Consider the following 25,294-nt stretch of genomic DNA (forward strand, 5'->3'; position numbering starts at 1 on the left):
TTTTGTGACATCTTGATGAATAATATAACTTACTAATTTTTATACTATATCCAAAAGTACTTCTATAACTTTTATTGTTATCACAACTCAGGAAACTTTTGTGACATCTTGCTAAACAATGTAACTTATTAATTTTTTGTACTATTTTCAACAATGTAACTTACTAATATTTATAATATTAATACATAATTTACTACATGAGAATTGTGTGTTGATTAACTACAATATTTATTTTTAAACCGTAATTAGTAGACTTAACTATATAACTTGGTGGAGGGCGTGCAAAGCATGCATCCCACAACTAATAATTAAAAAATAAATTAATAAATAAGTAACTAAGTAAAAAAAAATGAACAATAATTAATAGGTAACTAATTAATAGGCAACCAAAAAAAAGAAAAATTAAAAAACAATCATTAATTAACAATTAATTATTACTAATAATAAGCTAAAAAAATTAAGTACAAAATTTTTTTTAAAAAAAAGAATTTGGTGGTAGTATTGTCGCACAAAACGTGCGACTTAGCATAAGTCCAATCGAACGTTTTGTGCGTCTTATTCTTATTCCTGATTTTTATAAAAAAAATTTAAAAATACTATAAATTTGGTTATAAACTAATTCAATGTGTCGTTTGCGTGGTGAGATTCATTGTTCGTTCCTATGTTTGAAATTCAAGGAAATTAATGTTTGATTATAAATTTACTGAGTATTAGACATAGAAGAAGGTTACGAGAGTTTTATAAGGAGGAGCGATTTCATAATTCCAAAAATAAAATGGTAACACAATGAAAAAGATGACGACAAATAAAAAGCAAGAAAAAATAAGGGTCTTTTTATTAATTTTTACGAGCTTTTTAACAGTTATTGGTATAATTTTTTTATAAATATAAAACCTTATGACTATCATGTAAAAAAATTAATAAAAAAAAGTTAGGTGTTTTGTCAAATTTTGTTCTATCATGGAGAATTTTTTTTAATTTTTTGTCTATTAATCTCCAACTCCAACAATCTAATAAAAAGTCAAAAAAATTTACAATTTTACTAACTTAAGCTAAGTGTGATCAATAAATAATTTTAAAAATTCTAGGTTTGTTTAGCAAGGTTGTTAATTCGAGTTATTCGATGGTTTGACCAATTAAATACATTAATTGATAAGTCAATCGTTAAGTCAATTGTTTAAATCAATTGTTACGAAGATGATTGAATAACTTATTTTGCTAGCTATTGGTTGTTTGTTGCTAAGTCAAAAACAAATGAAAAAACCACTAGTAGACTAGCTTTTTGGTTTTGGGGGTGTTTGACAAGTAGATTTTTCTAAGATTTTTTTATTGGCTTTTTTGGCTTTTTGCTTTTTAATTGATCAAACTACTAGTATAAGTGTTTGGTACTTTTACGTCCGCAAAAAACTAACTTTTAAGCCAAAATCAAAAAACTACATGAAATATCTGTCAAACAAACCATTTAATTCACAACATAACTTTTCAGTTAATTTAAAAATCATTTATGAAACATATTCTTTTACGACTTGACTACTCAAAAAGTTAAAATTCAACTAAAACGTTAACGTAAAAACTTAGTGACAAATACCCTATCAAAAAAATATTTTATCCCTACTTAAAAATATAACCTCAATTAAGGATACAATTTTGAGTGTACATGGCATCCACATCAGCTAGATCTTACACCGTCAAAGAGCAAGAACCTCATCGAAGCGTCAATATTTCATCATGACGCATGGCAGGAACAAGCTAACGCGCGTCTAACTGACAACTTCCACAATTCAGCAAAAGCTACACATTCTTGACTAACACGTCATCTTTCTCTCTCCTCTAACCAATCACCTCTCTCCACGTACCCCAAACCCCAAATCCGTTACAATCTCACCTCAAATTCCTCCATAAACGTAAAAAGTTCTTCGCCACAATTACAAATGATTTCCATCAAATTCTCTCTCAATTAAAATTCTCACTAATTTCTTGCAATCGAAACAATTATGGAGGTTTTAGACATCGTTATTCTAAAATCTTCAGTTTATGATAACACCCACATGAGAAAAACCTGTGGGAGTTCAAAAAACTCATCGTTTTTGAATTCTAGTGTTTGTTTGAGGGAGAATCGTGTACCCAGATTGAGGAAATCGGTGTTAAAAGTTGGAAATTATGGAATTGAAGATAAAGGGCATTTGGAGTATTATTCAAAAGTTGCCCCTGTTTGTGGGGAGAAAAAGGGTAAGAAAGGATGGAGTGGTGTTTCTACAAAGAAAAGGATGAAATTGTTGAAGGGTTTGGTTAATGATTTGTCTATGTTTTCTGAATTATCTTTTGGATCGGAATTGGATTGCGATAAAGAGAGGACTGTTTCTGTAAGTAATTCTTCTCCTTTGTTTAATTATATTTTTGAAAAGTGCCCTAGTACTAGTAGTATTAAATTGTTGTCCGTTATTTGATGAAGTAAACTAGAATTTTACTGCTGGAAAAAATTGTTATTGATTAATCTGTATGCAAATCTATTGAAAGGAGATATGAACAATACCGTATAGAGTGGCGAATCACTTGATTATGTTTTAACTTATGGATAGATTAAGAATAAAATCAAATTAAGAGAGTATTAATTTATTTTCTTTATGATGAAGTCTACCTCAAAATGTTTGAAGGTGCTAATTATTTGGGTTCTGAACAAATTTGTGCAGGAAGCAGCAGAAACACTGTTAGCTCATTTGAAGCAGCTGAGAGAAGAAGAACAAATGAAGGATAAAGAAAAGATGAAGAACTGTAAATCTTTAGCTTGTGAATCCTCTTCATCGTCCTCGGAATCTAGTGATAGTGAATGTGATGAGGTGATCGACATGAAATATATGAAAAAACCCTCTATTGTTCAACCAATTGAAACCAAAGAATCTACCACAATAAGCACATTGCCTGAACAGCCCATGAATGAACAACAATTTCAAAATTCAGAACAATGCTGTAATATGATACTTGAAATGACCTTAAACAAAGATACAGGAATTGAAGTTTTCAGATCAGACACCACGAATACGAACCAATTGAAGGTGGAAAGTATCGAGAAGAAGATTGAAGTTTGTATGGGCGGGAAGTGCAAAAAATCAGGCTCTCCTGCGTTGATGGAAGAATTTCAGAGAGTGATAGATGATGAGGTAGTAGTTGCAGGGTGTAAGTGCCTTGGAAAGTGTAAAAGTGCTCCTAATGTTCGGGTTTTGAATGGTAATGTTGTTGATGATTCTTTGAGGACTCCTAGTAATGCGGTCTGCATTGGTGTCGGTTTAGAAGACGTAGAGACGATCCTTGCAAATTACTTTGGTGAAGGTGGTAAAGATCAGTTGCGCGTTGCTGTTGCTGGTGCTCTCTCTTAAAGATTTGATGGTATGATTTGCTAGGTTCGGTTCAGTTGTGTACAATGCTTGAGCTGAATCGAGATTCTGATCGTCTTAAGCAGGAAATTATAGATTGTGAGATTTCATCAGGTTTATGGAATACTTTCTAAAACCTGTTTAATTGTAGATAAGATATACTAGTATTGCGTGATTGTTAGAACGACTGTTGACTAGCGAAATATATATGGAGTAATGCTTCAGTTATCATCTGGTTTACTTGAAATGAATGCGTGTAATTATTTTCGTATATAGTTACTCCTTGGACATTGCAGGATAGATTGTTGGCTTTTAAAAATTTTGCTTTTCGCTTGAACTTTGTCTCTGTTATATCATATTGCAATGAAAAAGATACCTTTGTTCGCGGTTGATCATGTCTGCTATGGAAGAGTTCCAAAGACATGACGTATTAATGAGAGAATCAAAGGAAGAGTGGATTATAACCAACATAGAAATAGAGTACATTTGATAGAACGGATTAAAAGGATTAAAAAGAAAACCGGGGAAAATTTAGTGGGATAGAGGCTGTAGTATTATAGATAGGGCATTAATTTGTAACATAAAAAGCAAATTGATGAGAACATTCCTTTCTATTAAACTAAAATTCATTTCATAAGGTTAAATTTGAATTAGACTCATAATCCGTTGTCATTGATTCGTTCAATGCAAACAAAAAGACTAACTATATCTATACACCTATTTAGTACACGGTAACCTTGTCAAGCAAGTTAGGATTGTAGTTTCTCAGTATTCTAATCGAGGCTCAACATCAGTAATAGGTGTCCTAGAGCAGCGTTCATCTCAGAGTCGAGTGTCGTTGTATTGATGGGCTAGGCTAGAGTTAGCTGCGCTAGTCATGGAAGATCAAGTTTTCTTTCGCTTAAATGGGCCAGAACTAGGGGTGATGTAAGAGTCAAGTGTACTTTGTTTTGCAGGATTAGATCTCAGCAAGCTCTGTGAAACTTCCATAGCATTCTCATGTCCATCAAGAACCTAATTTGTCACAAAAAGGAGATAGAATTTTCAATTCAGCCTAGAAACATTTAAAACATTGAAAAAAATACCAATTAATAATTGGCAAAAAGATATAACCTGTCCCAAATTTTCTAATTTTTTCTGAACCATATCCCTGCAAAAGGAGAAAAAATGGATTCTATTAATTAATTTTGACATCGAAATCATTTGATCACCTAAAATTTACACTTGCATATTACAGGGATCAACCAGAGAGGCAAAGGTAACATCATACCAGATAATATCATCGATTGTTTCGTTTGCTAGAAGGTAATACACATTGACAGAAGAAACCTAGCAATATGGTGCGGGGGAGTTTGACATAATGAAAATTAGGTTAGCTATAAATGAACATTATATACTTCCTTCATATGATATGAGGCATTGATAACAAAATTATTGTTCGATGAAAGAATGGAATGCTGACCAAAAGGCAGAAATCTAGTTTTCGCAGCTTAATCAAATACCTGACCAATTCTATGAGCGCGATCTTCTGCTTGTATCAAGTCACCAGGGGTCCAAGACAACTCGGCAAAGATAACTGTGCTTGCAGCTGTTAGGGTCAAACCAACACCTCCAGCTTTGATTGATAGCTGCAAGAAAAATGAAAATAAGTTCAGAAGTGGTTATATAGCAAGTATGAACCCCAATAAGGAAAGAGTATAGAACTAAAAAACGAGGCAGAGTTGCCATACAACTGCAGCCTTAATTGCATCTTTTTCCTGAAAATCGGTAACCATAGCTTGTCTTGATGCTATAGGTGTACTACCATCTATACAAATGCAACCAACTTTTTTCTTCTGGAAAATCAAAATAGATGTCAGAATATAGCTATGTCGTAGGAAAAATAAAAAGAAAAAAAAAAACCAAAAGATCGTTCTATTAATTTGTCGTATAGGAGAATCAAACAGGAACAAAATGGTAGAGGCTTATAACTCATTGTGCCATTTTCTAACTTATAAAAATGAATGAAAAAGAATGACCTGTATGAACTGGTGTATTGCTTCAATCATGGGTTGATGATGTGCAAATATCAGGAACTTACATCCAGCCTGCCTCAGTCCAACAGAAAAATTAGTTAGCAACATGAAAGAACTATCGTAAGTACATAACCCATAGTGTGACAAAGGGAAGAGGCTTTTGACTCAAAAAGAATATGCAGCTCAATGAAAGCAAAAAAGGAAAAAAACTAATAAAAATGACTGCATCTTACTATTACGCAAACTACAATAAACATGGTAAATTAATAATTCTTCATCCAGGGAGACTAAACCGTGTTTAAAAGTTGTTAGCTTCCCTTTCCTAAGCTATATATCCCCTCAAAATTTAAACAGTTCCAGACCACTTATGAAGGTGATAACCGAGTAAATCACATTGTTTTAAATCAGTAGCACTGCAAATTGGACGAAGAAAAGGCCGACTGTTTAGGTAGAATTCATGGATAAAGTCATGCACACATGACCATTTATCTTCCTTCATTCTCGTGGTGCATGATGAACTTACCTCAATGATGGTTCCCAAGTACTCCAAAACTGCTGGAATTTTGGCTGCTGCAGAATCTGTATATATCTGCAGGATAGTAGCAATGCATAAAAGATGAATACCATTGACCAAGTTGTAAAATAAAAAAAGCAATATTTTTACATGCCATGAATGCTCTCAGAATACAGCAGAAAGATGTACCTTATTGATCAAACTCTTTTCAGAGAGTCTGAGAGATTCAATTTCCTCCTTGGAATTGCTAGTTTTGATCTTGTCTTTAAGAACCCCCAGCTGCAAAAGGAACATGTATTGCAGTGTTCAGAATATAGAAAAGTAGTTCCTGTTTTATCAACATGGAAGCTTAGAAAATCATACAGAAGATGAAAGGTGAAGATCAACTTAGCAAACAAGAAAGAAAAGCTAGCCTGTAGTTCATGTGTTATGGACTTGTTTACTCGTGTAGGACACAAGTGCGTCCCACTCCCAACTTGGTTATATCTATCTATTTTATTAAAACATTGTTTCTGATATAGGCCTAAAATGAAGTGCTGAAATTTCATCCCCATGTCAGAGTGTTAAGGATCTGACGATGCTAATTGAGGTTGGGTGGAGATAGCTAGAAAGTTGATGAAGTTATTTTTTTCCTACATCAGAAAAAGGGGCAAGGAAGAATAAAGATTTCCCTGAAGATGGTTACACGGTTTCTAGAGCATGTTTTAACCTATGACATAACTTAAATTTCAGAATCATTTACATCAAATACCTGCATCAAAAACAAACTCATCACAGTGCATGAAAATTGTAGGGAGAAGTTCAATGAAGGAATGCACTACCTCAAGAAACAATGCCTTTACTTGTTTCAAATCCTTTTCAGCCACATCCAGAAAGACCTATGAATCACCAAGCAATGCCATTGGCCAAATAGAGATCATTAATTAAACCAGAGTTTAATAAAACATCTACTTATCTACATGTTCACATAAATGGTAGCATGGAAAATTCCTTAATTAACTTATCTTCCTATTTTTCTTTGTGAATTGGGACTTGGAAGGTAATGCTCTTGAGAGTTACATTTCCTTCACTATCGGTAATCAGAATTCAGAAACCATAAAGTTAACAAAGAAGATTTGTCACAGAAAAAAAGTTCACCCATTAAAGAACTTTGTCAAAGATTGAATGTCAACAACATGAAAATTCAACTTGCATCACTCTAGGAATGCTAAATTTGCCAAAAATGAGAAGAAACTAAAAAAAAAATCCTATTAATCATCAATTAATCAAAAAGATTAATCATATAGTTCATGAAAAGGGTATCATCAAAAGCCAAGACACTGAAGCTATATAGAGCAACAACCACAAGAAAGCATAAGCAACAATGTGCAGCTTTACCTGCTGCCTACGTTTTATAGGAAGCTCAGTGAGAACATCCCTCTTCAGTCTGCGTATCATGAGTGTTGCTTTCATCAAATTGTGCAATTCTTCATGGTTACTTGACCCTTGGTATACTCCAAATACTCCCTAGAAAAACAAGGAAAATTTTGATGTGTCCATCAGCATTAGGCACAAGTGAACAGTTGTGATTACTCATACACCTGTTCAGCAAGCAAGAGAACTACTCACACCCCTGCAATATCGATTGCCATATTCATGGACATTCTTGTAGACACCAGGATAGAGGGCTTCAAGCTGTGCCAAAAAAACTTGAAATAATAAGAAGCTCAAGAGTCAAGAAAATCTAATTACAATCAAACATCGACAGAACATCACCTGCTTGAATAGCTCAATAGGTCTTGAGAGGGCAGGAGTTCCACTAAGTAAAATTGCATACTGGGCATTCTGAAATTCAATGGGTGAATTCCAGTTTAAAAAAACATTAAAAAGGAACAGTGTGGGCTTGTGAGGGAATATTAATGATCTAAAAAGTACAGGGAGAGAGCGGACCCCAATAACAGGAAGAGCAGCAGTTGTCCTCTTTGCTTGAGCATTCTTCAAATAATGCGACTCATCTGCAATAACTACCTGCTTAAGCAAAAATATTTCTGTAATATTTTCTGGTTATGGGAAAACTATCACTAGAAGAAAATAATCACCAAACACCAAAAAAATTCAGAAACTACAAATTCGGTTAACCGGAAAAGGTTCAGCTGGCTTGGCATGTTCTTTCATCCTCGAAATTTTCAGCTTACATATAGAGGCAAGCGAAAGAGCCAAGAAAAGAACATGGAGAGTCTTCCGACCACAAATGACACTGAAATCAGCTGAAAATTTCGAGGATGAAAGGACATGCTAAGCCAAATTAAATTAGTCAATGAATAGTGGTTACTGTGCAAGTGCAACTAAAAAAGGAAGGATGGTATAAAAGAGCACTAAGACTTGCATTTCAAACCATGCATGAAAATCAGTTGTATTCACCTTAAATTCTGATGACATTAGAGTCCCTTGTAGCTTGGAAACAGCATCATAAGAAATGATGTTGAACACACCATCAAGATGAACACCCCCCTTGGCTGTGGACACCACTGAAAATCCTGCTTTATTTGATCCACTCCATTGAGATAATAATACCTGAAAGTTACTCTACTAAGTTAAGAACAAATGAGGAACTCAATTCCTCAACAAAGACAACGGAATTCACTTAGACAAAAGGTAAATAAAAAACAGAGTTTGATGAAGATATGTATAACAGATCAGCTCGATCCGTCACCGAAACTAGATAGAATGGACACTTTGAGTTTGCCCACTAACTCCCAAAAGAAAACTTCCTTATTATTCACTAATCAAAAGCTAATCAATTATTACAGGGGTGGCTCTATGCTCTATGAAATGTCGATAATGCCCTTGGACACCTTTGACCCAAGTCATCACATTACTGACCGCCAGAAGTTCCACTTGCCCTCAAGTTGAATAAAAATTAGCCTTGTATGTCGAGTAGGTTGTCCTCGAATGTGAGCCATACATCATTTCTTTATGTTATTCCAACTCTAGCATTTTTAGTAATTCTTGCTTGGATGTCCCATGGTTAAAGTGAACAGTAATTGGTACACTGGCTTCCTCTGCAGCCTTGAAAGTTGAAACAAGCAGCAACTAAAGGAATACCTCCATGCTTCAAGTTCTGGGATGGATCTGCAATATAGTCAAATGGCATTCTTCTGCAGCAGCAGCTACAATAAAATGAAATATGAACTGCAGCTCCCAAGTTCCAGTGTGCAATCTGAGGTTTGGGATTCTCCATTGAAGTTGCCTTCCTCCCAGTAAACTTCAAAAACTTCAGCAGCCCTGTACTTTATCTCCATCCAATTAAATTTCAGTAAGGTATTTGAAGTCCATCTGCCATCAATACTGACGTCTTTGATGACATCATTGCCGACGTCTCTTCATGCTCAGTAAACCTACTGTTTCTTTTAACCTTCTCTCAGCCGTCATTTTGCAACGACTCCCTCATTTTTCTCACTATCCTCAAAACCAAAATCCCTAAGAGCAACAACATCTTCGCACCCATTCCTTTCATCATCTCTTCCCTATGTGAATTCTCGCACTCCCACATTTCCCAGTGTGTCCACAATCTCCAACCTTCTCACCGGTCAGTTACCAGAATTTTCCGGCGATCTTAACCCGCTCTTTGTCTTGCATAAGTTTCTCTCATTTGCTCCGTTTGATCCCCGTCATGTTTTCCCTTGTCGGCCCTTGCTCCGGTCTCATCATTCTTTTCTGTCTTCATCTTGCCGTCCAGCCACTTTGATCTGTCGACCTCCTTCTCCGTGAACTCCTCCAACAAAACCACCCCCTCGACAGTAAAGGCCGTCACCAACTTAGGGCTTCGACATCACCCAGGATCTGCAATTTCTCCTCTGTCCTCTTTCTTCCCGACACCAGCGAGCAAGCCATATTTTCCGGCTTCCTCAAATGCTGCCCAAGCGCAGCCTACATTCCCCACCTTTCTTTTCACTGTATTCCTCTTCTGGTGACTCAAACTTGGACCACCACTAGATCCACTATCATGAACATCACGAATCCTCTCTCTTTTCTTGCGTTTCTTTGTTTTCCTTTTCACACCTGCTTCTCCGCCCTTCTCCACTTCCTTTCATTGCCTTTATTGTTTCGTGCCATCTTTCTATTCTCCCTTCTTTTTCTGTTTTCCTTTTTTCCTCTATTTCTTTTTCTTTTTTCCCTTTCTTTATTTTCCTTTTTCCCAAATTCCTCCTGTGTTTTTTTCTCAATCTGACATTTTCTTTATTTTGCTCTAAGGTAGTTTAATCAATTCTGCTCAAGCTTCCCTTTATCTTCTCCACTGATCTTGGTCCTCTTATTGGTTCTTCGATTGCTGATGTGTTCGTTGACCCTCACATATACCTAACTGTCTTATTTTCCTTCCCATATCATCAATCTTTACAATCTCTTCTTGGACATCTTGTTTTTCTATACGGTATACAAATGCCATTAATTCATCTTTCATTTCTTGATGTAGGATGAGAAGTGAATATCCTTTGTGACTACACTCATATTCCGAATCAAAATGTTCATCACAAATCTCACAAATGCCTTTTTCCAACTTCTCATAAATTTCATTGGTGGATGTGGGTTCGAATGAGTGGATGAAACCTATTTGAACAGCCTTTTGAAGCATGTCTAGAGGAGAAATTTCAAGCCCAAAAACCTCAAAAAACCCATCAAGATCATCTTATCAAGTATTTTTTGGACTTTTGATGTCGCCGGCGAGTTTCCAGTCACCGAAATCATACCGCTCTGGTACCATTGTAACAGATCAGCCTGATCCGTTACAGAAACCAGAAAGAATGGACATTTTGAGTCTGCCCACTAACTCCCAAAAGAACTTGTGAAACAAGAGTGTGACACAGCACACATGCTCAACCAAAAACAGAAAAGAAAATGCAAGTAAACAATAATAATGACATGGAGCAAAAACAGTCTTCAATATTGAAAAGTGATTATGCATGTTAGAGACTTAAAGTTTCGCCAATGCCATTATAGAGGAGTGCAATGTATGCTACGCTCCCCCTATCTTGCTCTCCTCACTTACACAAACAATCAAACATACATGATGAGCACATGAATAGAATGTGCATTCAAATGTGGGCTGGTGATTGCATTCCTTTTCCCAAATAAAACATTCTGTGGGCAACAAGTATATTTTCATCCATGCTCATTATTCATGGGTGCAGTGTATCCCCCCGTTCTCGCTCTCACTCATTTACTTGCACAAGCACACATAATGCACACACAAAGATGATGGGATTCACATGTAGGTTGGTGAATGAGGTCCTTTTTCCCAATTTACATATTCTGAGGAGGACATAGCTAACTTATAGAAATTTGTTTCAAGATGTTCTTGAAAACATTTATAAGATATTGCCTCTATCTGCAAAAATTGTTGAAACCGAGATATTCTTCTATACTGTTAGAGAAATTAATTCCACCATAATACATCAAATGTACAGAATTCTAAGATGTCCTTATACACAAATGCCTCTTATTCAACAGTTCACACTTTCCCTATATTTTGCCTATCGATTTATCATCTTTCAGTTCCATTTTCCTGGACAAAACATTTTCTGCGACCGATTCTTAAGAAGCTCAAAACTTTTCAACCACAAAGCTCTAATTCAAAATCAAACTTTAAAAACAGGCAAAAAATTGATAACTCTTTAGAACTGTGGGCTTACGCTGATATTTTCTCCTATTTTTCAAATTTTAGATGCAGAAAATATCATATTAATCAGAACAGAAAAAAAAGATTAAAAGGTTAGCTGCTCAACATCACAAAAAGGTTTCGAAAAGATTAAAAGGTTGGTGATCTCCCAATCAAAGGTAAGAGAAATTCAGCATTTATAGGCAGTGGGCACACTGCTCAATATTTAAAAGAAAAAGATTGAGATGTATGTAACTTTAAATGATAACACACTAGAATTTTTTCATTTCAAGACTGAAGCCTGATACAGATTTTTGCTGTTGACTACATGCATTTTAATTTTCTCTTCCAAAATTAAAGCATTTTCATTTCATTTTCATGAAAGAGTACGGGAAAAGTGATAGCACAGGCAAAAAATGCAATCCTAACCAAAAAGTAAATTTTATGAGTCATTATTTGTTATGAATCCTGCATAATATAGCGGTTATTAGTAGCAAGCCTGCGAGACTACTGGACATGCAAGTCTGCGATGAAACTTCAAAATAAGTCTCATCACTTTTGAAACCTTCTGTGTGATCAAGCTGCCATACCATGCATTCAAAGAAGTTTTTATGAGGAAACATACACATAAACAAATTTCAAAGTATATTTTAGCGATCAACAACGCATGAGGGGTAAACATTCACACTGGAATCTTAAAAATAATATCATGACATAACAATAATGCCAAAGCTTCAATCCCAAAAATTGGGATCGACTACAATATCAAGACACAATAAATAACTTCTTGGAAGAAGAATAAATCAACCGATGCATCAAATTTAAGATTTATAAGGAAGACAATGTGGGACATGTTACCACCCTCGCAAAAAGGAAAAGGGACTAACAAGAAAACCCAGAAAATATAGAATACATACAACAATATCTGATGGTGGAATCTTCAGCCATTCATGTATCATCTGCAAACAGAAAAAATGAAACAAATGAAAATAGCAAAGTTTTGAGTACATACAAATTAGAGCTAAGATACGGCAACTAGTTTATGAAGATATGAAGTTCGAACAACACAATTGCTCAAAAATTGTTGCATTTAGACAGATATACAAATGGGCAAATGAGTTATTCCAACTTGCAAATACAGTGCTATTATAGTTCGATTGGCAGCACAAAAAGAATATATTATACTGCCATAGATTTTTCAATTAACACTAAGATGCCATTGGATGTACTCACCGAAGCCCAATGCAAACGCAAAGACGAAGGTGTCAGCACCAAAACTGGCCACGCTTCACGAAAACATGTGGATATAGCAATTGCCTGCCAACATATGAAATCTAAACATTAATATTTGAATATTAAAAACCGCTTCAATCTGAATATTTTCTACATTAAGAAGCACCGATTGAGTATTCCTCTGTCCCGCTAGAATAATATCAAATGCTTTTAGGGTGAAATTTAAGGAGGGGTATGGGGAGCATAGAAAAAAATCGCGAATATCACTACGATTATGGTAACGGTCATGATGTCACAAAAGTGTCACCTCACGGTGTTACAAATCGTTTTGCGGACACTGCTATGTGAATTTTGAACTTGAAAAAAATCATTTAGTCGTTGTAATTCGAGTTTTCTAGAGCATAAATTTAAATTAAAACTTATAATAGGTCTTAGACCATATAACATTTTTTTTATAATGACCCTTATACACTTTAAAAAAACACAATAATGGATAATATGTTAAGAGTAACAACTTACAATGGTTGTTACTCCATGATTTTAAATCACAGGTTACGTACAAGGTTCTGCAGTTCAATAAGCTCAAAATTCGTTATATAGTGATTGTTGTGTAACGTAACAACCTCATTTCTATTCTATAATAGGGAGTAGTATTTTTTTTTTTTGCCTTCATGTGTAATTATCTCTCATTTTCTAATCAAATGTCTCATTTTCTTATTCGATAACAATTTTCTCTTACTTGTGCCCTCACAGGATTCAATAATTTATTGAATTATCACTTTTTCCTTACTTTTCCTTGTCCTTTTTCTTAATATTGGTGCATTATCAAATGGGAAATTTGATTGGAAAAGGAGGGAGTAAATGTTAAAAAGTAATGAAAAGAGTAGAAAGCGGAGGGCCATATCCCATAGGCAAAAAATATGATAATTCATAGGAAGTGAGGAATGATAGAGGGTAAAAAAATGGTGTGTCACACACCAAAAATGAAAATAATGCAAAATGAAAGGAACAGACCAAATTGGCAAATCAGGCAAAATGAGAGGAACAAAGGGAGTATTGACTATAGTACTATTAGTAGAGTAACAAATCAATGTGGTATTCAAACGATGTGGTACTGTTGATATCTCCAACCTTTCTCCTTAGTCATCTCGACTTTGAATATATATTGCTTCCTATAAGCCACCTATATAACTCACATTGTAGTTATCATAAGATCAACACTTTTAGGTTAATAAAACACACAGCAAAATGCTTACAAAATTGTTTTCATAAGCATACATGACATCTAGGAAACAAACGTCAATCCTGATACTCTTCATCATGGACCATCAGCATAAATGCATGACAGACATAGTGCAAAATATCATCCATATCCCCGTGTCACAACCATATTGTAAAGGTTTTTTAGCATATCACAACTGAAATATAGGCCACAATAGCCGCAAACCATCCACATTAACCATGAAAGTCGTTTTGTGACCATTACACAACCACACCTGCAACTAAGATTTTGCAAAATGAAAACTATGCTAGCATTAATGGAATTGCTAAAACTCAAGCTTGCACCCAATTCCGCATCGGGGGAAGTAAAGAGCAAAATTGAATAACTTCTCAAAGCACAATTTTTAACAAATTCATAAGGTTCACGATGAATTATATTTAACCATCATTTAGATACCTGTATAGTTTTACCCAGACCCATTTCATCTGCTATAAGAGCTCGCCCTCCATGCTGCAACACGAACCTAAATATTAATAACAGTATATGTCAGCATGAGACTTCTTCGAACAACACAAGGTTCAACATGAGCGCAAGACATGGCTGTATTTGGTAAGATAGCACATTTGCAGTAATCGGAACAAAGACCCTTTACTAAGTAGCACTGTAAAGAACACTTATAGCATCATTTGTATAGTCTAAAGATACCTTACTCCCTCCCGCTGAAATGGTAGAAGATCTGATTTTATACAGCTCGGGATCCTGTCATATCGATCTTGTGGAGCACAGAAATTAGTAAATCACTATTGGTGCACATAGAAAAGCACACCACAGGGCATTAACCCAAACAAAGAATAGGATCAGTGCAGTACAGTGAGAGACAGAAAACAACTCTAAAACGACTTCCTCACCAACAATAAATTAGCAAAGCACTTATATATACAAAGTATTGTTTAATCCACAACAAGATCCTGTACCCAGAGCAAGAGTGAGAACCAAACACTAGCCAGTAACAAAATCATTTATTTCTTTAATTAACCAAAGACAAAATCATATGTTTTCTTCAAAGGGTATGGCTTGCAAATTATATTGTTTTTCAAATTTGCGAAGACTGGACAAACAACATCATCTAAAGAAACCATTAGTTCCACAATAAAAACATCAAGGCCTCACATAAGGAGATGCTTAAATATGTCAACATTATGAGATTACAAGAACCCATCAACCTTCTTTTCCAAGTAAAACAATCATGTTGTAAGGAAAACACAATAAGCTTGTTTGTCAAATGGTCTTCAGGCTTCTAGTAAAGATTTTTTAGTGGTTTTTATCTTTTATGAGTATATGTTGGACTGTTGGCTAACTTTTCCATTTACTGAAACTTGGAATGTACACACAGAAAAAATATACACAGATATGGATATGAATGTGATTGCAAATGTACACAAATTAATAATCCCAAAGACTCTTCATACTCCATTAATGAGACAACAACCACAAATTTGGTACTAATAGCATAGCATTTCAAAACACACAATAGGTTATTCCAATCATGATTTACCTTGAAGATCAGGAACAGCAGTCGCTGCAGCTATTGCTCGCTGAACCAAGGGATCCAGATTATCTACCTAGGAACAAGATAATAAAGTGCATAAGTATTGACCTGATTCCTTGCTATTTACAAAACTTTTGGAAAATGGAGCTATAAAAAATGCATGTGAAGAAAATATATTATTTTAGTCAATAGACTAATATTACATTAAAGAAATAAACATTGGAGTGACTAACATAAAAAGAAAAGGGACCATGTGGTCAAAGTTTCTATAAGTTCCAGGTTTAAATCAGGAATTTTTGCCACACCAACGTAAGTTTTGGTTTGAACCAGGAGATTTAGACATGAAAAAACACTTCACCTCAATTTTAAAGCCTGGATTTTCCCTAAGAATGTCTTCAGCAGATGATAAAGAAGTGATTGGGAACATCCATAACCTGCCATAGCAGCACGTCAGTACCTCATACTAGGAGTATCCTATTACACAGCAACAAATTCACATTTGCAAAGATGAGCAAACCTCTCTTTTGCATTCCAGGTAGCTTTAGGAATCTTCTTAACTACATTTATAAGAGCCTAATCAAAATGAGAGCCACAAAAATATCAGAAACCTCAAAAATGAAGCAGATAAGTTGGGATGCATTAAGTCGAGCAAGGGGACAAAAGCAGGAACATAGAATTGGACAGAAAATGACAAACTATGAAATATATGGAGTGTGGCATACTCGATAGTGAAACACTGTATCATCCTCAGTAAGTGACATATTGGGAAGGGGGTAGGAATCAAATGAATTATCCATGCTACAAAAAGATGAACATGGTCAGCAATGCAAACCTGGTCATACAAAAACCTGGCAGCTATACTTCCACTAGCATGAAGAAAAAGCTTGACAAAATGCTTTCGAGCCTCCTTTGACGAATCATCTATGTAACAACCAAGAAAGTGATCTTTAGCCATAAATGTCCATTTACAATATGTAAGAGCACATTTTGGTAATCAATTAGTATTAGGTTATGATGGAACACCAGTATCAGAGAACTACAGCTACATTATAAAAATCATTGCTTCCTTTGGAAGTCTATTGCACAAGCTTGAACCTTGAAGTGTACGGATCTAGTATAGTTGACAAATCATCACTGAAATGAAAACAACGAATAGGACTTCAACAACAAAGAAGCAGTACTATTTCTCTATTTTTCAGGTTCCAATCTTAAAATCATTATCAAAATGAAATTGTACATAAGAGCCAATTATGCACTATTATGGACACAATAATGCCAAAACTTAATCCCAATATTAGATCAACTACATGAAACAAAACAAATCAGCTTAAAATATATTCGTTAAAAAGATGGTATAATTTATTCGAACTTACCTAATACTAATTTGTAACAAAATAAATTCCAATGATGATTAGCGTATGTTTAAATCCTGCTCCCTCTATTCTTATTTATTGTCATATGCCTCTCCCAATCGCAAATCTTCATGTCATTCACTGGTCAGGCTATCCAAGCCATTTTTGACCTACCTCATCCTTTTTTAGCTCCTCAAAACTCAAAACTTCCACTCATCGGTCTTCTTTGCACATGACTGTCACGCCATCTATGAAGGAGAGGCAACTGATTACACATGAAAGGAGAAATAAACAGAAAGTATAGAGGGGTAAATAGCAAGCTGCACAGTGGTGGGGGTAGAATTGGTCCTTGTTATGTTGTTGATTCTGTTTTGGCAGTTAGGCTGAAATGTACAGCTATCAAGGGTAATTATTAGAATAATCCTTGGGCTATATAAGCCAACACTATTGTATTTTGTTGCTCATCTAAGAATTGAATAAGAGAAACACCGTGGAGCAGAACAAGGCTCGAAATTGTCAAAGCTACTGTCTATATTCTGATTTTATGCATTTGTGATGTGGTGGGAAGCTTGTTGTCCGTAACATCTTGGTATCAGAGCCATTCTGATCTTATGGGGAATCCGATCAACCAACAGAGGCTGGAGCACATTGAGGCTGATCTTGAATGGATGAAAGACTTATTCCCTGAACGAGTGGCATTAGAGGAAAGAATGCCCAAGAAACAAGATAATACAGACAAGACTTTGGCCCAACTGTTGGAGGGGCAAACAAAGTTGTTGGAGAAGGACACACAATCAATTCATGACCATTCGAGGGAAAAAGAAGAGAACTGGAGAAGAGGTGATAACGAGGAGAGGGAAGAGATGTATGAATCACACCATGTTCATAATCAAGAAAGGGGAAATGGAGGAAGTAATCGGAAAAACATGAGGCTTGACTAACCCATTTTCTATGGAGAAGACTCGGATGGATGGATAATGAAGGCGGAGATATATTTCAGTTTCTACTAACTTTCGGATGAAGAGAAGGTAGAGACTGTTGTGGTTTGTTTTGAGGGTCAGGCACTGATGTGGTGGGAGAATCCAAGAAATCCTGTGGAGTCTTGGGGGGATTTGAGAAGTATGATATTAAGGCATTTTAGGCCATCAGACGAGGGGGCTATGTATGTGCAATGGTTGGCAGTTGAGCAGCATGGGTCTGTGGCGGAGTATCGGAGGGATTTCGCGGATGGTGTTACTCACCTGGACATGGTGCCAGAGGCTGTGTTGATTAGAGCATTCTTGAGAGGGCTGCAGGAAAAGGTGAAGGAGTTGAGAGTCTTGGGTCCCACCACTTTAGAAGAGGAGGCATGGAAGGATCAAGCCTTGGCCAGGATTCGGCAAGCTTTAGAAGAGGAAACCACCACACTTAGGGGGTTTAGCCTTAAGGAGGGCAAAGTTGTTTTACAAGAGTAGATATGTTTTGTCCAAATCTTCACCATTTACGGGAGGTCATTCGGGGGAACTGAAGATTTACTTAAGGGTGGCCACAAAGAGGTATTAGGAGGGCATGAGAGGCCAGATCAACCGTTACGTGAGGCAATGTGACATTTGTTAAAGGGCAAAGGCATCTTATAGTCAACTGGCGAGTCTCTTACAACCATTACCTATTCCCACTTAAGTTTGGAAACACATCACCATGGATTTCATTGAGGACTTACCTAAGTCAGAGGGGTATGCCACCATCTTTGTGGTAGTGGATCGACTCACAAAGTATGTTCACTTTATTCTTCTCACACATCCATTTACAACACTGAAGGTGGCGAACAAATTCATTAGGGAAGTGGTAGTAAAGCTCCATGGATTCCAAAGTTCTATCATTTTTGATCGATACAAGGTTTTCACGAGTATTTTCTAGTGAGAGTTGTTTCGGCTCCAAAATACAGCCCTCAAGCATAGTACTGCATATCACCCACAAACCGATGGGCAATCAGAGATAATGAATAAGGCATAGGAAACATACTGGAGATGTTTTGCGAATGGACAACCTAAGAGATCGGCAACATGGGTGCATTGGGTTGAATTTGGTTATAATACCTCCCCTCACACCTCTACACAAATAACTCCATTTCAGGCATTTTATGGAAGGGTTCTTCCACATGTGGTTCGTTTTGGGCATACACAAACAAATGTGGATAGTATAGACCAATTGCTTTTTAGAAAGAGATGCCATGTTAGAAGAACTATAATTCAATTTGGTCAAGGCACAACAACGAATGAAGTTCTATGCGGATAAGGCTGGAGGTAGCTTACATTTGATGAAGGAGAGCAAGTGCTCCTTAAACTACAACCTTACAAGCAAAGATCCTTGGTTGCCCGAGCAAATTAGAAGCTATCATGGAGATACTATGGCCCTTACGAAGTGGTGAAACGCATTGGAAAGGTTGCATATAGATTGGAGTTGCCCTGTTCATGTTCAGCATCCCGTTGTGTCATATCTCGCAGCTCATATCATGGAGATACTATGGCCCTTACGAAGTGGTGAAACATTGGAAAGGTTGCATATAGATTGGAGTTGCCCCGTTCATGTTCAGTACATCCCGTTGTGTCATATCTCGCAGCTCAAAAAAGCCCCTGGGGCTAATTCCCCAACTACCTTGGTATCTCCCATAGTTGTTGATATTCAAGGATTGACACAACCACAGGAGATACTGTGAAGTATGGGGCTGGATGCCGAACATTTAGAGGTTTTGGTGTAGTGGGAAGGAGAGCCCAAGTCAGAGCAACATGGGAGGATTACACTAATATGTTAACTTTTTACCCCGACGCCACCTTGAGGACAAGGTGGAATCTTTGGCGGCGGGTATTGTCACGCCAACTATGAAGGAAAGGCAACTGATTACATATGAAAGTAGAAATAAACATAAAATTTAGACGGGCATATAGCCAACTGTACAGTGGGGGGGTAGAATTGGTTATTTTCCTTGTTATGTTGTTAAATCTGTTTTGGTAGTTAGGCTGAAATGTACAGTTGTCAAGGGTAGTTATAAGAATAATCCCTTAGGCTATATAAGTCAACACTAGTTTATTTTGTTGCTCATCTAAGAATTGAATACAAAGAACACTTTGGAGCAGGACAAGGCTCGAACATTATCAAAGCTAATGTCTATATTTTGACTTTGTGTATCTGTGTTGTGGTGGGAAGCTTGTTGTCCATAAAAATGACCAAACATAAATTGTTTCTCATTTTAATTTAACTAGTTCCAACTCCAAGTCCCTTTCTTTTGTCTTCATTTCAAATTATATCTTTTAGGGTATGTCTACTCTTAGAGCTTAACATACACATCTCCACTACCCTATCTTCTTACAATGATCTCTTTTAAAAGCTCAATATTTTAACTCATATAGTAGCATTGTTCTAAAGGTAGTCTAATAGAATTTTCCCTCCAACCTTACGCAATGTTTGAATAACATTTTTTAAAGGAAAGGGTGTGAAAGGGGCGGGAGGAGGGGAGGTAAGGGAAGGGAAAGAGAGGAGAGATCGGTGGTGTATTTTGTTTTTAAATGATTCTAATGTTGAAGGGATTTATTTTGTTTAAAATGTGAAGGAGTTCCTCTTTCTAATTCCTTTCACTCCATTTTCCCCTTTTCATTATTGCTATCCAAATGAGGGAAATGTAATCCCTCCATTTCTTTCTCAATCCTATCTTTCCATTTCCTCCTTTCCAAACGTAGTACTAGCATTACGATCATATAATATTCTAATCACAACTCTCCATTTGAACCGCTTACATCATGTGCTTTAAATCTTGATCACTATCTCCTTTCTTGTAAAACACCAGTCATGTTATTTGAAGTAACCACTTGGATAGAGATCCTTTGTATCAAACTTTACAAAATCCCTTCTACGATTCTTTGTGCCAAAATACATTTCATGTATTTGTCGTTTTTTGAAGAGCCATTTGATTTTAATGTCTACCTTCACATCTATAACTTTTCTTTTACTTCATTTCTAGCTTCTTTCACTTATATGATGCATAAAAAACATCAAGGATGTCATCGTGATTACGGTAATGGTCGTGATATCGCGTACGCAACACCTTGTGATGTACCGACTCATTTTGCAAGCATTGTAATATGAATTGTTAACATAAAAAAAAATTAAAAAAAAAAAAAAAAACATTTTGTCATAAAAACTCAAGCTGTCTAGAGCATATATTTAAATTAAAGTTTATAAAGGGCCATATAGAACCTAATGCATATTCAAAAAAAATTGCAATGGTTAATATGTTAAAAAAAACAACTAATAATGGATGTTACTCCATAATTTCAAATCACAGTTACATAATGGGTTTTAAAGAACGGTAAGCCCAATATTCGTCATAAAGTAGCCATAATTTAACGAAATGACCTCATAATTTCTTTTGCTTCATTTTCTTCAAAGCTCAATCAGAATATCATCAAGACACATTGATTTGTTCAGTTTCATATTCTTCAAAACTTTTTCGATCTTTTCTTGGTTCATTTATCTCAAGATTTCCATTATCTCTTCCACCGATTGCGTCAAGATGTCCCTTGACACCCTCTTGAAATATTTTGAACTCGTCAAAGTACTTCTTACATCTTGATCTATTCATCTTGGACAAGAATTTTTATCGTTTATCCTTGACTTTCTTCACCCTACTAAGATCCGTTCCAAATGTTAATCTCTTTTTGCCATCCTATAAATATATTTCTCCCTGTCTTTTAAATCAAACATGTATAACTTTTAGCACACTTCTATTGCGTCACACATTGCTTTCTTGTCTTGATTTTTAGCTTTTATGTACTTTCCGATATTTTCCTCACTCCTACAATTCTACATTAACTAGAGCTAAATAACATTACTACTTTATTACGACTTTTACTTTCTCATTCCACTATGATGTATCCTTTTTTATTCTTCTCAAAGAATGCCTTTAGTTGCACAAGTGATATAATTCTTCATCATTATCCATGTTCAATCTACATCCTTCTTGCTTGTCAAATCTACTTCTTTGCGTGACACGTTTACCTAGTATTACCTTACATTTTTGGCAGCTCCAGGAAGTATAGATTTGTGTTGTATAACTCCACTTATATAAATCATCATATGAGTATCATGCTTTCTATACATTTTAAGTACTAGCAAATCATGTCCTTATGTGTCAACCCAACATGACCATTTTATTATCATTGATATACAATTTTTTTATGTTGGGATACTTTCATCACACCATTTGACTCTTTCCAAATTGTTTTGAGTGCTTTCCTAGCTCCCAACTTGAGGGTTGAGGTGCATATGTACTAATGACATTGGAAAATTCTCTTTCATACACATGTTTCACCGTCATAACTTTATCATTGCAACAAATTGCTAGGTATAGATATCTCACCATTAACTCAAATTCAGGTTATGATATAAAAAAATGTGAGGATATATATGCTAGTTGTCACCATATACCAAAAGTCCAAACCCCTACTCTTTTATTTGGAAAGAGACCAGCAATTGATATAAAAGTAATCAGAGGCACACAATGGACAAGTAATAATTAAAACAACTCACCATGTGCTTTTGGTGCAATAGATGATGGTAAGAGTCTCGACCCTAAAGAAGCATCAACCTGAATATCACACATTCATCAGCAAAAAGAACTAAACATAAGTAAGTAAGGAACTAAAGATAAGTATGTCTCTCATTTGGAAACATGTGAATGTCACCTAAAAATGCATTTACAAGGAAGTAAAGATGTATTACATCTCAACATGTAGTTTATAGAGTAGAAGATCGAAAATTTTACCAAATAACTATTAAAAACAAAATAGCAATGCATTATTATCCTATTTAGAATCTTTGACCCATCAACATATGAAGAAGCTACAACCAAATGGAGTTGAGTCTCAATAATATCAATCTAAAAAATTTCCTAAAGCATGGTGAACCTTGGAGATGATTCCATTACAGTGAAATTTCAAACAAGCCCAAAGCACCTATTTAGTTTAGAGTACGTGCGGCATCATTCCTCAAGTCAAAGTAACCATGTAATAACAAAAATTTGAGCATTGAATCTAGCACTCTCACTGAAACAATGTTTTCCTCATTGTTAACCAATTTATTAACATCTAGATTTTCCCCCATCATTTTGACGGTTAAAAAGATGCAAATTGATGATATTCTTTAGTATACAGCCACAGGTAACCAATATTTCATAAATACATCATAGTTCCTTTTCACATGCCTCTTCCTCATACTTTCAATACCTTAATCCCGTTACCACAGTCTCGACTTTTTTATCATCATCTTTAATCTCCTTCATAGTTTCAATGAAAACTGACATGTATCAAATCCCAAGTAAAGAACCATGCTTGAAATATTTCCTAAGGCATCTCCATGGGTATGCATTATGCAATTTGATTCCAATAGTTATATAGTTTTGTTTACTCAAATCCTTTTCCATATCAAGTCGAGCTAGTAGCTTGATTTGGTTAGGTACTTTTTCCTTCATTTCTTTATCAAGACCATTTCAAGCTATACCAAATATGCACCATTGGAGATACGATAAGTACTAATGTCAAGTAATTATACATAAAGCAACCAACAAGAACAACATCAAAATTGTGCTAAATTAACATAATTAGCACCTTCTTGAATAAAAATTGTAACCCTAGTGAAAAAATTGGTAACATTGAAGGGAATTAAGCATTCCATTCCATTACCCCCAATGTCGTAAAATGGCTCCCAATTACGCGAGTTTGGACAGTCCAATGTATACGACCTTTAACCTTATTTGTGATAACAAAGTTATTTTTAGATTAATAAGAAGTAAATTAAGCACATTAATACTAATACTAATTTCAGGGAAACGAGGGAAAACAACACAGAAATCTGAATGAGGGTGTGAAAAAATCACCTGCGTGTGGGAGCGAGCGGAAACCGAATTAGAAGGAAAAGTGTGTTGCGCTGACGATTGCTGTGAATTTCGAAGGGAAGAACAAGGTGTTAATATTGTAGGTTTGGCAAATGTAGAAGCAGTAGAAGAAGAAGAAGAAGAAGAAGAAGAAATGGGATTGTTGCGTTGAGAAATTTGACGAAAAGCATCTCTTTCAAGGGAATCAAGTTGTTCTGCACTCAATTCCCATTCTTCAAACTCCATGGCTTCCCCTCTTTCCCTCCCTTTTTTGGGTGTGTGCAATTGTCGTCAGTAGACAGTATGAGAGAACGAAGGAATTCTTTTGAAAATTTTGGAATATCTCTGCTTTCAGTATTTATATTTACTGGATAGTACCTATTTGATTTACGGCTTTATTAAAAGTAAATTTTACATTATTGCTAGATGTTATTTGACTCGGAATAATTGTATACATTACATATATTGCATAATTTATATCATATTTTGTATTGTTCGCGCAAATAATTTGTGAAAATTTATTTTATGACAAATAAATCACAGCAAAAGATAAAAAAATTTGATTATATATTTGATATAATTTTATTTATCTGGAGTATACAACATAAAATTATGAGTTTTTTTAATAAAAAATAACATACCTATTTTTGCCATTAAAACTTTATATAAAGTATTACAACTATTAATAGCACATTTTAAAATCAAATTTAACATATAAATATGTAAAATTATTTTATAAAAGTTAAAATGAAAAATAATTGTTGTCATGTAAAATATAAGTGTATCATGTTTCAACTATCTCAAAATATCCAATACACTAAATAAAAGTTAATAATAATAAAAAATTCTAATAAAAGTATATTATCTTTCAATCATCTTAAAATATCCAATACACTAAATAAAGCTCATTTAACAAATTAAATTAAAAAGATTTTATAAATAATTGAAAAAAATAATATATATGGTTTTCTAATACATTAAATTAAGCGACACGAAAAGTACAAAAATTACCAATATAGATAATATAATAGTCATTGTTAGAAAGTAATAAAGTCAAAGATATAAATAGTAATCATAATAACAATGACATCATTATTGAGTTTTGAGGGGAAATTTTTTATGAAGGTTGTGACATATAAGTAACTTTAAATAGTAATGATGTCAGCAGTGTTTTCTTTTAGTGATAGTTATAGATAGATATTCTATCTCCAGTAAAAATAAATTTCTTTATTTTTATTAGACTTATCCACATATATTTAGTGGATTTAAATAATTATTTATAATTTTAAAATGATTAATTAGAGATATTAATTAATTATAGGAAAAATTACCTAGAATAATTCAACCTTTTCATAATTTTTCTACAATAATCCTATTTATTGATTAACAATAAATAATCCCAACTTTATGGGTATTTTCTTATAGCAAATTCGGGTAATCGAATGACCTGTTTTAGCAAGTTTTATATTTTTTTAAAAAAAGATAAATTAAAATAAATG

General features: G+C 34.9%; 2 protein-coding genes across 2 annotated transcripts; one reads left to right on the forward strand and one right to left on the reverse strand.

The window, feature by feature from the left end:
- Positions 1–1,799: 1,799 nt before the first annotated feature.
- Positions 1,800–3,708, forward strand: LOC130805262 (diacylglycerol O-acyltransferase 3). The gene is made up of 2 exons (XM_057669953.1): positions 1,800–2,363; positions 2,691–3,708. Exons 1-2 carry the CDS (start codon positions 1,995–1,997, stop codon positions 3,372–3,374), a joined length of 1,053 nt encoding a protein of 350 aa, XP_057525936.1. The 5' UTR covers positions 1,800–1,994; the 3' UTR covers positions 3,375–3,708.
- Positions 3,709–3,821: 113 nt separating this feature from the next.
- LOC130805261 (uncharacterized) lies at positions 3,822–24,113 on the reverse strand. The gene is made up of 24 exons (XM_057669952.1): positions 23,799–24,113; positions 22,454–22,511; positions 16,372–16,460; positions 16,057–16,112; positions 15,898–15,973; positions 15,546–15,612; positions 14,696–14,762; positions 14,447–14,513; positions 12,769–12,852; positions 12,453–12,494; positions 8,301–8,453; positions 7,830–7,907; positions 7,656–7,724; positions 7,509–7,574; positions 7,278–7,406; positions 6,722–6,778; positions 6,090–6,179; positions 5,910–5,975; positions 5,390–5,458; positions 5,102–5,206; positions 4,874–4,999; positions 4,642–4,700; positions 4,485–4,521; positions 3,822–4,385 (listed from the first exon to the last, which is right to left on the reverse strand). The coding sequence occupies exons 1-24, from the start codon at positions 24,039–24,041 to the stop codon at positions 4,257–4,259; spliced, it is 2,082 nt and encodes a 693-aa protein (XP_057525935.1). The 5' UTR covers positions 24,042–24,113; the 3' UTR covers positions 3,822–4,256.
- Positions 24,114–25,294: the final 1,181 nt, after the last annotated feature.

The sequence above is a fragment of the Amaranthus tricolor genome, chromosome 2 (genome assembly GCF_026212465.1).
Source record: "Amaranthus tricolor cultivar Red isolate AtriRed21 chromosome 2, ASM2621246v1, whole genome shotgun sequence".
NCBI classification, from domain to species: Eukaryota; Viridiplantae; Streptophyta; class Magnoliopsida; order Caryophyllales; family Amaranthaceae; genus Amaranthus; species Amaranthus tricolor.

Bases quoted from the DNA above. Each gene is read 5' to 3' on its own strand.
- LOC130805262 (XM_057669953.1), top strand. From the start codon at position 1,995: ATGGAGGTTTTAGACATCGTTATTCTAAAATCTTCAGTTTATGATAAC. The intron at 2,364-2,690 runs GTAAGTAATTCT...AAATTTGTGCAG, and splicing joins ATAAAGAGAGGACTGTTTCT to GAAGCAGCAGAAACACTGTT.
- LOC130805261 (XM_057669952.1), bottom strand. From the start codon at position 24,041: ATGGAGTTTGAAGAATGGGAATTGAGTGCAGAACAACTTGATTCCCTT. The intron at 22,512-23,798 runs GTGATTTTTTCA...TGTGATATTCAG, and splicing joins CCGCTCGCTCCCACACGCAG to GTTGATGCTTCTTTAGGGTC. The intron at 15,974-16,056 runs GTTTGCTCATCT...CTGCTATGGCAG, and splicing joins ACCTGGAATGCAAAAGAGAG to GTTATGGATGTTCCCAATCA.